This window comes from Tachypleus tridentatus, chromosome 13 (assembly GCF_004210375.1).
Source record: "Tachypleus tridentatus isolate NWPU-2018 chromosome 13, ASM421037v1, whole genome shotgun sequence".
Taxonomy (NCBI): domain Eukaryota; kingdom Metazoa; phylum Arthropoda; class Merostomata; order Xiphosura; family Limulidae; genus Tachypleus; species Tachypleus tridentatus.
In genome coordinates this window covers 21,826,650-21,840,324 of record NC_134837.1, presented here as the reverse complement: position 1 = coordinate 21,840,324, position 13,675 = coordinate 21,826,650, and the positions used below count along the sequence as shown (strand labels likewise).

Genomic DNA, 13,675 nt, shown 5'->3' with positions numbered 1-13,675 from the left:
GAAGGGGACTTCTGTTCATCCCTGGCGATTCTTTGATTCCTTAATTGGGTTTGTTCAGATTTTAAAAATAGGAAAATGCAGTCATCCATTGCACTGTCTTCTGTGTAATGTTCCTCTTGACTACGCCTTTTTACCCTCCTCCTTTTTCTTCTAGTGAAGCCTCAGAGTTCTTATTACTCTTAGTTCTCAGTTCCCAGTCTCTGGAGGTTTCCTCTTGAGAGTAATTCCATGATACTATACACTTTGCTCATTTATCCACTCAATCAGAAGAGAATAAAGCTGGTTCCCTGCTGGCACTTCCCCCTGATCATTTCTTACTGAGCAGATCACAGTCAATAAAATCAATTATCAAATAATAACTGGGGCCAGCCTAGGTAGGATCCTCCTCATAATTCCAGGTTTAGAATGACCACAGTCTGTTCCTACAGTTGTGTGCAATAGATGCCTCTCTTATTATTAATTCTCACTGCATAGGGTTATTTCCTACATCTTAATCTGGGTCTGAGAGACTTTGTCTGTCTCATTATACCAGCAATGGGAAGAATATGGTGTTTCTATGCTTGGGTGAATGTTACTTGTCTTCCCCATAATTCCAGATACAATTTGTCACTGCCCTGTATTTACTGTTGAATGAGTTGTGATTTTGACTGTTATACTGGCTACAGCTTTCCTTGTTCCTATGACTGAATTAAGGCAACACCAAGACACCATAATACTAGACTTGGTTTGTTGTACTTCTTGCTCCCATGGTGGTTTTGGGAGTTTGTCCAATTTTGGCCAGGTTCACTTCCTCTTCATAATTTTGGTTGCTGTATGCCACTGTTTACTTACAGTTGGGTTATACAGTATCAGTAATATGGTGCACATGCCTTAGCCATCTGTTGTTATTACTTTTTTATTCATTGCTAGAGCTTCCATCTTCTTAACACTCTTACAACTGTGCAAGCACTTTCTACTCTCCACCCATTTTGAATTCCTTTCCTTATTCTTGGTTCAAGAGAATACTTATTTTAGAAGTAGTACAGTACCACACAAATATGCTTCATTTTTATCACTGAGTACACCTCTTTATCCTGTGTGGTCACTTCTGTTTGGTTTGATCTTTGTGTGCCTACATTAACCCTCCATCTTTGCAATGGGGACTCTAATATTTGTGTGAGAAGATGTAAGTCTTTCTTGTAGAGAAAAATATATGTAGAAATAGCTGGTTTGGGTTGAGAAAACTTTTATATGGAGGAGCAAACAACTTTTCAACCTTCTTTGGTCATTGTCAAGACTGATAGCAGACTACATGTTTGAAGGGCTATCAGTCAGTTACCTCTTTCTTTCTTTGTAAACCTGATGATTACCGAAGAAGGTCGAAACGTTGTTCGCTCCTCTACAAAAATTTCCTCAACCCAAACCAACCGTTTTTACATATATATTTTTCTCTACAAGCGGGTTTTCTCGTCATCACTGACCAAGTCTTTCTTGGATATTAACATTTTCTTATACTGAAAATGCATTTTTTAGGCACATATCTCCTCTCACACACTTCCCATCCTTTCTCCCCACTAAAGCTGGTGTTCTCATTCTAGTACCTACCAATTTTCAAAAATGAGGACTGTGTGGGTATAAAAGAGGAAGCTAGTTGCATCTTTATTGGTGGCACAACACTACTGGTGGAAAATATTCACTTGATATGTACATGTTCAAAAATGGAGTGAAACTGGTGGGATATATAGACTGGTGTACTGATCTCTAAATAATTATTTTAATAATACTTTGAGAGTAGACAATGATCAAGATAAGAAAATGTAAGAAAATATTAACTTCTAGAAAGGGATTAAGACACATTCTAGTGCAGCCAAAACAAATAACAAGATACAGTGTGTGTTATTAACAGAAGAAATAGTTTAATAATTTTCCATTTCATGTGGACTGGACTGTGATAACTCAAACCATCACACATTTTCAGTAAATGTGCTCTTCTAGATCCTTACTCACATATCAAATTTTGAGACAATAACAAGGCTATTAAATTCTATAATTTTGTGAGAGAAACCTCCATTTGATGGTTTAAAGTACACAATTTTCTAGTACATAAGACAACAGATGACACATACATAAGTAGTGGGCTACTTTATAATAAGCCAATGTTTTATTATGTTTGCAGTTAGATATTTTGATAGCTTTGAGCATATTTAGAAAATATTGTCAATTTAATATTGCTTAAAAAATTACTTCCATATTTATTATATAATTGGATTAAATGACACAATCTACAGAATCCAGTGTTTTTATAATAAATTAACAACCAATCTAGGTTAAATTTATGATTTGTTTTACACATTGATCAAGAATATAAGAAAAAAAATCTGACTTTCTGATGTTAATACTGTTACAAACATTCATTAATTCAAAATGTCTTTGCAATTTCAATTTCAACTATTTTGACTGAGGTATGAAACCTTTGATATAAATTTTGTGAAAGACTCATGTTAACATGTACTCATTTAAGAAGGACGTTACTTATCTTTGTTAACATAGTCTATAATTATATGATATACCTTAAACAATTTATGCAAACCAACATTTATACTTCCACTAGTTTTAGATAAACAAGGTTTTTTTTTATTACCTTGCATGTGAAAAAAGGAAAATCTCTGGAAGTCATAGATGAGTCAGTCAACTCAGTCATTAAATCTCTTGCTCTTGGGCCCATTACACAGATAGCTGTGTACATAGAAGTAACATCAGCAACTACAACAGGACTGTCCACAGGTAGATGGCGTTTAATCCATGTCTGACAACGCATCTGTTGGTCAGTTGGTCCAATAAGCATGTAACTAAAGAAGGTTTAAGTATAAACAATGTAAATAATATAGCTTATAAATTTATTCTAAATATACATATTCTTAGGTTAACAAATAATACTGATATAGGTTCGGTGTACTTGCATCACTTTCTAGTATTTTTTCCACAATTTATTAGCACTTCAAGCAAATTTTGTTACCCTTTGAGGACAAAATGGATATTTATACTGTTTGGCCTGATGATTTTGCTACACATAAATGCTCTTAGAGTTAGTTACATGTGTTTACAAAACTATTTCTAAAACTTTTTTATAAAGGAAATATGTTTTTATTGTATAATCTACTTATCACATTTCATGTTCACACACAGCTTAAAGCCCAATATATTAAATGTGAAACTATATGTATTTATCTTTAAAAAAAACAGACAACATAACAAAACTAAGAAAAGTTTTACCCAACAAATGATATGAGTACATTGCCAAAAAGTGGTTTCTGAGGGTTGCACATTAAATAAAATATTTTCTTTTAATAGCAGTCTACACAACAGCTTTTCTCTGTGGTTAATTTGTGAAAAGAGCTAAATAATTCCTGAATGAAATTAGAGAAGGACTGTCCAGATCACCAAACAAAGTCTAGATTACAGTCTGTATTCAAATAAAGTTACTGAAATACATAGAAAAAGTGGATTTTTCAAAATCAATTTCAGGTTAATCCTTTCCCAAATGCACCTTTAAATGCTTTTCTTCTATTTCACTGTATTAGATTCAAAGTCTAATAAAATACCTTTACTATCAATGCATGTGAAATAATTAATATTATAATGCATGTTTTGACCTGAAGTTTTATTTTAGCTAAGTTTTAAGTCTTTTATTTCAAAATAAATTTTTAAATACTACTTTAAACATCAAATATATTGTCACATTACCTACGATCTATGAAATTTCTCTATTTTAGCTCTCTATATCTCTAATAATACAATGATAATTGAATAGAGGTATGTCTCGACAGTACGATGCTTATATAACGTTTTTACTCACACATTTCAAAGTTCCCTGAATAAATGCTGTTAAAACATGATAACAGCAACTAAATAGGAAGCTACTGGATAATTATAACAATGGAGAGATAAACATTTTTAATATGTGAAAAAATAAACAGAGTAGCAAAAGTATATTATTTATTTGTTTTATTTATTTTTCTGTTTTTTTCATCATTTCTTATGTCTGTATTATGTAATTCATAATGATACACAGTCTGACATGTATAACTAGTTTATTTATTGTTATAATCTTGAGTAGGTAATTCACAAATTTATATCTTTACCAAGATTAGTTTGGATTTCATACCAATAGATTTCCAGACTTCCTCCACATAAACCATTAATGGAAATAATAGTAATTACTTACACTGAGCACTTGGTGGAAAATTACAAATTAAGAAATGATAAATATCAATAATGTCAAAAAGTAGAAGTAGTTACTGTCACAGATGGTATCATGCTATCCAAACTTTGCACAGACAAATGTGCTTTTCCCAAAACAAATGGTAATGCAAAAGTGATGTCAAAAGAATATTCTGCGAGTTGGGTTGGTAGTAAAATGTTAAAAAGGATAGTGAAATACAGAAGCTACTCAACCAGCTTTGACATTTCAGGAGGTACGTAGACTACATATATGTAGTGTGGCTAAAACAATAAGTTAAGCCATCCACTCAGTTCCATACTAGTGGGATTATACCAACTCTCTGTCAACCTCTTAGTGGTTTGGTACTAGGGAAGTAAGAGTTCTTCTACTCCATTAGAAAGAAATTGGAGTAAAGAAAATAGAAGAAAACACCAAAGAGATGTGTGTGTTGAACACAAATTACACAGAGCTGAAAATTTAAAGTTCACAAAAGTTGTTTTCATTTTAATAATGAATTTTCCATAATTTGGCTATGCAGGTTTTGAAAATAATATTTATGTATTTTCAGTAGTAAACATATTTTACTCATAGGAAGGAGATATTAAAAGTTCCGCATTAAAATAATAACTAACTGACACCTGTCAAAAACTGAAAGAACACTTAATGAGGGTGCAAAATATAATTCTCATATGTACATTCACTTTGGGTATTTATCTTACACAATTTATATTTTCAATGAAATTGTTACATTACTGCAAATACTTGAACTGCTTTAGGATCATCTAAACCTTGACATGTAAAGGTTTTATAACTTTTGCTGTTAATAAATAAGTTACAAAAATCTATGGGATTTTTCAGTATCATAACTTTCTGAGTCCAAAAAAATATTTTCTTCTTCATTTCAGTTTTATTGTTAAAGTTCAATATATATACATATGTAGGTATACTGAAATTTATCACTTTATGTTGTGAAAACTAAAACCTGACAAGGAAAATATCATAAATAACACTGAAAAATTATAAAACCAAGTTAAATCATATATTGGTTCATCAATCATGTAGACATAATTATAGATAGATTGCCTTTTTCATTACTGTATACATATAATGATCCATCAGAGTCTTGGCCAAGTACACTAACTTGGTTATTATTTCAGCTGCTTGAGTGTTCAAGAGATAAAAACTATCTGCAATTCTGATAAGCAACAGTTTAATAACAGTTTAAAATGTTCTCATAAGTGCAGCAATAATACATTGTTTTCCATATTTACTAAAATAATAAACTAACAACTTTTCTTCTAGTTTAAACAAACTACAGCCATTTTCATAACCATCTCACTTGTTCTGAAAACATATTTATTAAACCAACAAAAACTTACAAGTTTTCCCTCCTAATCGAACCAAACTACAATCATTTTCATAACCACCCCACTTGTTCTGCATTCCCGTATGTGTGATGCACCCTATAGGAATGTCAACATCATTGGAACACAGATACTGGAGCAAACTGACCACTTCACATCCTGGAGACTTGGGAAAAAGAAGATTTATGTAAAAAAAACTTGTAGATAATTACACTGATTCAAACAAAACTCTTCACAAACAAGAAAATGCTTAAAAATTAATTGCAGGAGAATAAATTGTTATTAGAAAAGAAAGAAAACTGACTAAAGCAATCAGACATTAAACAAAACCTCATGATTTTTTTAAACAAATTTCCACTGAAATAAGAATTGTTCACAAAGAAATAATTCATTGCACATCATTTACAACACTTGAAAAGTAAAAATGACAAAATATTAAAGAAGGCTTCTGTTAATTTGTTTATTTGATAATGGAAAAAAATATTCAGTGATGTTGGGATTCTAACTGACATGTAACACATAATTTTTTAAATAAGAAATAATTTTACAATGGCTATGCATGTAAATGTTTCATTCACAATATGATCAGGTACATCCATATATTTTAAAAATACCTTCTGCTTAAAGCAGGCTCTATACATAACTCAGAGCTAAAAATACATATCTAATAAAAAATATAATTAATTAATGTTTAAGCTACTATTCTACTTACATGCATTAACTCTCTCATTTCAGGCTCATTTGAATCACCCAAGTTCTTAAACACCAAATTGACTTTTATACCTTCTAATATGTCTTGTGTGTCTTCATGAAATTTTAAAGTATTTCAATAAGTATCAATATTTTATCCATGAATATATGGAGTCAATGTACTCACTGCTCCTAGTGCAAAGTGATTTTTATTAGGCTATTAAAAACATTTTTCATCATAGGAAAATTTCTCATGTATAACATCTAAATGCATTTCAAATTTTTTTAACTTTATATTTTATGTTATTTTTTCTACTTTAACTATGAAAGGTCACTTAGTTTGACCAAGCATGTAATAACCACAAAAAAATGTACAAAATAAACCTAAATTATCGCTTTTTTTCCTTTTGGAATGACTTAAAACTGCAACACAAAACTATCTTTGTTTATCCTGAACAGTTTAAATATCATGACAGTATACATCCGTTTTAACTTAAATGTTATTGTTTTATTACCCTTTGAACCATATCTAACTAATAATCCCACCATACAAATTGTTAATCACTTGAAAAGTATGTACCTCACATTACTCTATTAAATTACATTATTTTACCTCATGAACAGTTTTTATGATCATTATTTTCTTAATCTTACCTTATTTAGCTTATAATAAGTTCTAATTTCTAAATTTTAGTTAATTTTATAATAATAAATAAATATTTCCTACAAAAAACAAGAGATATAATACTTACCTGGATCTTTTTTCTTTTGCCCTCGACTGTTTATGAAACTTAACCCTATCTTTTTATACTAATGGTACTACTACTATACATAATTTTTAATTAAATAATGCAAATAAGAACAAACAATAATAACATGTAAAAAGCAGATGACATCTAATAACTATCATAATTTTTCTGTCTATTTTTTAACAATGCAATAAGAGCTGTTAAAAATTTAGATAAGATTGTTGATGTTTCCTGTGAGAATAAAGTTTGAACAGGAAGAGATATATACAATTCTATAAACAGAAAATTGTAATATAATATGTCATTTGATAGATTAAAACTTTGTCTTTCTACCAGTCATGAATAATAGAGTGTCAGAGCTAATGGCAGATTGTAAAAGAGACAGTGATGTGGCAAAAGGTATCTGATTTTTTATTTCATGACTTTGTAACCAAATAAGATTGAAGGCTATAAAAATTATGCTTTGCATGCACAAAAACAATACTATAATGAGTTATTTACATTAAATGTTGTACTTCTTGGAGGAGTAATAAACAAATTAGAGAAGAGAGGATACCTATAGAAAAAGATTTCACAATAATTATACTAGGGTGAGATTGGGGATTTTTAAAAATATTGCCTTATAAAAGTAACAACATAAAACTTATCTGATATTGAAATTTGATTTATTAACTATATTTCTATGACAAGACTATTTGTATAACATGATGATTAAATAATTTAATTATTACATGTGCACTTTGACCTGCCTATAGTGAGTGGGTTAAAACTAACTGTTTCATCAGTTAGGTATCCTTGATGTTACAGATACTTTCAGCCATAATTGTATAAAAATATTACAAGGTTTTGCCAACACAGAAAACGTAGTTTAGTCCTCAAACCATATACTAATCATAAAATTATTTTTTTCAGATGACTGAAATAACACCATAATTTCTAACAGATATGTTATATATTTGTCACAGATAATGTTTGTTAAACAAAGGCATCTTTCAGTTAGAATCAGCAAAAAAAACAAATTAAGAATTCCTACCCACAGTTCTAGTTTGGTAAATGAAGAATAGTCCAATAGCCCCACCCTCTCTCGGCAGGCTGTGTATTCTGACCAAACATTATTGAACCAAGGAGGTTTGTGAAACGTATGAGTATGTGCAATGCGATCAGATTCCAATGTATCAGCAGAGGCTGTAAAAAATATAAATAAATATTACATACTAAAAACATCTGTCTATTCATTATTTAGTGAAATACATGACTAATAAAAGGTAATATGTGGTAAAACATCTTAATGGAAAGAATTATCTCACAGCTTATCATAAACTATTAAAAATCTCTGACAAGGTGTAATTTCCATGCTAAATTAATAAGTGTAAGATCAATAATAAATCAAACAACTTAAACCTTACTGTATGATGCAGTGTTGAAGTGGTACATAATGACAGTCACATTGTTTTTCTTTTCTCAGTATTTCTTATTTAACTAAAAATAGTCATATATAAATAAAAGTAAACAGTGTTACATACTGTTAGAAGTTCATATCTAGATATTTGTGAAAAATACAGTTATATTAGCAAGTTATTCAGCAATCAACTTCATTTTTTGAGCAAATGAAGAAAGAATTATAAATATTAACTTCACACAACATTTTTATAAAAGAAATTTGACTCTAAATAATACTGATTCCATTTATAGCTTGTAATAACAGTGTAATACATTAAGCTAATGCTACACTATTAATTAATCCAAAGATGGTAAAGACAAACAACAAACTCTCATCCAAAAATAATTTTGTGTTAATTAGTACATACATAAATGTAATACACAGTGGTTAAAAGTGTAGAAGTTGTTTATCTCTTAACTGTTCTACAATATGCAGTCATGTTGAGATTTTATCAAATCTTACTCTACATTAACTATGAAGCACATACTTGTGCTGATAGTATACCACACCTTACCTGGCCTACCTATAAGACAAATAACTTGGTATGTTGAAAGTATATTAAATATTACTCCATGTTAGCTGTTATATAACCAGCTGTGTCCAATGTGTATCAAATATTAGTTCAGGATAACTATAAGATGCAGCTATGATCAGGATGTACCATAGCATAGTCTAGGTTAACTGTAAAAAACAATTATGTGCAATGTATAACAGATATTATTTTAGACTACTTATATGACAAACAGTTGTAACCATTTACATTAAATATTACTATAACTCTTAAGAGAACTGGGATAAACAGAAGTTATATACCACTCACACAGCTGTGTTCATTGTGTATCAAACAGTATTGAAGATCACTCACAAGACAAACAGCCGTGTTCTGTACATGATAAATGTTATTCTGGATTAATTATGTCACAACTGATCTACTTAGTCTATAGAAAATCCTACTCTGGGTTAACTATTAGACAAACACTAATGGTCAACATATAATAAATCTTACCTAGGTTAATGTTGAAAGAAACAGTTTTACTTAGTACATAACAAATATTAATCTAAATTTCCAATGCGACAGTTATGATCAGTGCACACCAAAGCTTACTATTAGCAAGTTACGAAACAAACCATTGTGTTGGTTGGTTGGTTGATTTGATGTTTTATGGCACAAAGCAGCTAGACTATCTGTGCCAAACATCTAGTAAAAAGCTAAAATTAATGCAAATTTAGTAACATTCATAAAAGAAAATTAAGGTAAAACAAGACAAAGCTACAGTGGGATGGGCTGACCAATGGATACAGCAATGTTATCGAAGGACAGACCCAATTCATCCAACTACGCCTAGATATGAAGGACAAAAGGAGAAATGACAGATCATCTGTTCTGAAAAAAAGTATGGCCCACTGAGGAAGGAAAACAGAACCCCAGGTGGGATGCTTTGGTAAGGAACAAAGTTTCAAAGCATATAGTAAAGACAGTTGCAAACGGTGGAGGTGCAAAGAAGGTTCTTGATGATGACTTGGGTCCAGCATTTTTAAGGCCAAGGTTCTGGCAGAGCCATAGAGCAGTGATCCATATTTGAGTTTCGATTGGGCAGGTCTTTGCTGTTGAAAGAGAATTATAGTGACTGAAGACATGAACGAATGATCATTTTGTATCTTGGGGTGAGAGAAGATGTATCCGAGGAATTACCTGTTCCCAAAGCCAAAGAAAATGGTTCTTGAGATTTGTTGGAATGTATGTAAGGGACAGAGATGGGTGTTGAAGTTCATTCATCAATTTTTTTAAACCATGGAGGTCAAAAGACTTTTCATTTGTCTTGAGAATGATTCTTTTGGAGGTACAGAAAGATCCATCTGCACTCCCACTGTAGTAGTGGAATGAAGTGTAGCAGCATACATCCGAGATGAAGTGGTAGACAGCAACTTTCGAGCCTCAGGATAAATAATGTTATGAATCATTTTCAAATGCTGCACCTCTTTTTCTTACAACCATTTAGGGCAAGAATGAAAGTAGGATAGGTAAGAGCCATTGCAATTGATGCAATGAGGGTCTGTTTCACACTCACAGGCATCATGGTCCTTGCCACAAGCACATGTCAAGGAACCACGACACGAGGTCTTTGAATGACAGAACTGCTCACACTGTAAACATCAGAGAGGGTTTGGAATATATGGCTGTACCCTGCAATTAAGGTAACCTGTCTTGATGGTGGCAAGTGGACGTGGTGATGTAAATGAAGATATTGGTCAGAATCCTAATTCCATCTTTGTGAGTGGAGATACGTCTCACTGCAGAAACTCCTTGAGTGGAGAAACCAGCAAGAATCTCTCACTTGGGGATGTTCTTAAAATCCCTCTCAACAATAACTCCTCATGATGAATTCAAAGTAGCACGAGATGTAACCTCAATAGGTATATCCCCAATTGCCTTTGAATGCAAGAGGAGTTCACTGTGTTGAGATGTGGATGTTTCCACTAACATGTCACCAGATCAAAGCTTCTTTGCTCACTTTGGAGAGCCCACAAGTCCCTCTAGTCCCTTCTGAATAAAAAGGTTGGCATTTACTCTAAAGATTTGTCTAAAAGAGTATGTAGTATAAGAAAATGAGGTACAACAGGGGTTACAGATGTTGATGATTGCTGCTCAGATTCTTCAAAACTTGGTCATTTACCAATGGACTGTTTTTTCATTATTTTATTTGAGTTTTTATTTGGAGGATCCATAATAAAAAAGAGAATATTTCAGTGCCCACTGACCCCACCCACCATGGAGCCCTACAAGGAGATGCACTACAATGCCAAACTAGGACACTGCAGGAACTCCAGGGTTTTGTGAGCACTATACCCAAACACTAGCATCAGATACAATGTCCACAACACCTGTTAAAAACATCCACTGGTCCTTGGCTGACCCAAGCCCAAGTGGACCAGCTGACCATCTTGATTTTTTTTGTACATCATATTCAGAGATGTAAGAATATATAGGAAAAATCTGAAAAGGCTAAATAACTGGTGACATGGTCAAACTGTGGCCTGAAGTAGGACTATTTTTAGCTAAATCATAAAAAGTTGCATGTAACTAAATATTTTCATAGGAGATCTAATAGACTTTTAATTACAACAATTGTTGATTTATCAGCTGATATGTTATACTAAATTTAACAAAAACATTCAGCTTTGTATCATATGGTCTTAGAGCTATGGCTTAAAAAATAAACCAATGTTTTTTTACGATTTTGGGTTTGCAGGTGATTTTACAGCCTCACTATGCAAATCCTAAGAGAGATAAACTTGGTTTGAGACCATTTTTGAAGTCTGTGGGATTAGTTTGGTCAGTGTAGCAAATTTCAGCCTTCTACCACCATTACTCTTGCAGCTTTAAGCAGTGAATTCGTCAAAAATAAAAAAAATGAATTAAATTTTACAGGGCTGTAAATCAGATACTATTGGTGATATTGACCTAATCTTTGGTAGTTTTTCATTATATGGGTAGATGAGCACATGTGAAAATTTTCAAGGCATTCTGGATGATTTGACATGGAATGACCCATTTGTGTTCAATATGTGACAATTATTACACTAAGTTCACAATGAAAGAGAAATGTGTATAGTATATATCAATAATAGGTTAGCTATGATGCAAATAATTTTGCTCAATGTATACCAGATATTACTCTAAGTTGCTAAGTTGAACTCACTGTATATCAAATGTGCTCAGAGTATATTGACATCAACAGTTTATGAAGCCTTAATAAGAGGCAAAAAGAAAGTACTAATTTTAAAATCCCAGTACTTTATCTAGCCTAACTGTAAGATAGGAAGATAAACTTACAATTAATTAGCCTGACATATTTGATAAGTTTTAAAAGGCTAGGAGTTAGACTTAAACTTAAACTAACAGTGTATTAACTGCATGTGTGTGTTCTACAGTTTAATTGCGAGACAGAAATGTCAAGAACCGTGTTAAAAACAGGCCTAATTTGGCCTGAATATATATCTTTTATTACTAAATAGTAATTATTACTTTAAAAATATGGCATTTTTGTTACCTCCTGTGTCTAGATCAAAGTAAGCTGGTTTTTCATAACCCATGTTTTGACTGAAAAAGGCTCCTGCAACCTTCAGCCTTGGGTAGATTGGAGACATTCTAAGACAGCGACCTGTTTCAAACTCTGAGAAAGGATATTTCAGTCTGTAATGCATACCTGGAATAATAAAATTTATGTCGATTTATTAAGCATCAATTTTGTGGCACTTTTTTCAATCTGTAAAATATAAAAGAAATCATCTGACAAAACATTCATAACACAGTCATTCTTTTTATTTACAACAGTCATTCTTTTTATTTACAACAGTCATAAAAATGTTCTCAAGAAACAAATGAATATGATATGGGACCAAGTCTACTAATCCATGTTCATACTAAATATACTTTCAGAAACTTGAGTAAAGTTTTAGTAATACCATCTAACATTTTAAACCAAAGATGCAATCAATATACTATGTGAAACATAATAATTAATATTAGGATTTTTTAAATATTTATATTTTGATTAAGAAATTAACTATTGTATAATTCTAAAATTTGAATTATTATCTACAATTTAATACAAACTTATTGGCATATATTCATTAAATAGTAGTTAAATAAAATTCCAAATAAAAGTCTATAAACATGATGACGTGCCCTTTTACCCCTGACCACGGGAAGACCCATTTCAGTAAGGTTAAGTAAGTAAGTGACTGATCAAGATCCATATCCTCAAAGAAAGACTAGCTGTAGCATATTAAAACAGTTATGTGACATAAAAACAGATCTAACATTTATATGTACAATAAGATATATATATACACACGTGTGTGTGTGTAATATTTCAAAAAGAGTTAACACATTTTACTGAGATGTAAGATGTAGCAAAGGCCAAAGTTTCATATATGTACTAAAAAACTTATTGTATAAATTAAAAGTAGGAAAATGCAAACAGCTGGATTTTCAAAAATCAAATTTATACTATTAAAATCAGCTACTACAACAGATTTTTCAAAAACAGAAGATAAAGGTATTAGGAGAAATGCTTTGGTTGACAAATGGATGCAGCAAGCCAGCATCACTTAAGTGAAATACAAATGTGTAGCAATTGGTAGGATTGGCTATTAACTGAATTTCTTACAGGAATGATAGCTTGTGAAATTTTCATATTTAACTGTCTTTTTTATTGCACAAGAA

The 13,675-nt window shown here is 31.5% G+C and overlaps 1 protein-coding gene across 1 annotated transcript in view; it reads right to left on the bottom strand.

The window, feature by feature from the left end:
• Positions 1–13,675, bottom strand: part of LOC143240205 (pyruvate dehydrogenase phosphatase regulatory subunit, mitochondrial-like) — a 115,352-nt gene that overhangs the window by 32,352 nt on the left and 69,325 nt on the right. Inside the window, exons 12-15 of the mRNA XM_076482294.1 lie at positions 12,498–12,653; positions 8,038–8,189; positions 5,577–5,731; positions 2,621–2,828 (exon numbers count right to left, since the gene is read on the bottom strand). Coding sequence (XP_076338409.1) covers positions 2,621–2,828; positions 5,577–5,731; positions 8,038–8,189; positions 12,498–12,653 — 671 coding nt within the window. The remainder of the gene's footprint in view (positions 1–2,620; positions 2,829–5,576; positions 5,732–8,037; positions 8,190–12,497; positions 12,654–13,675) is intronic.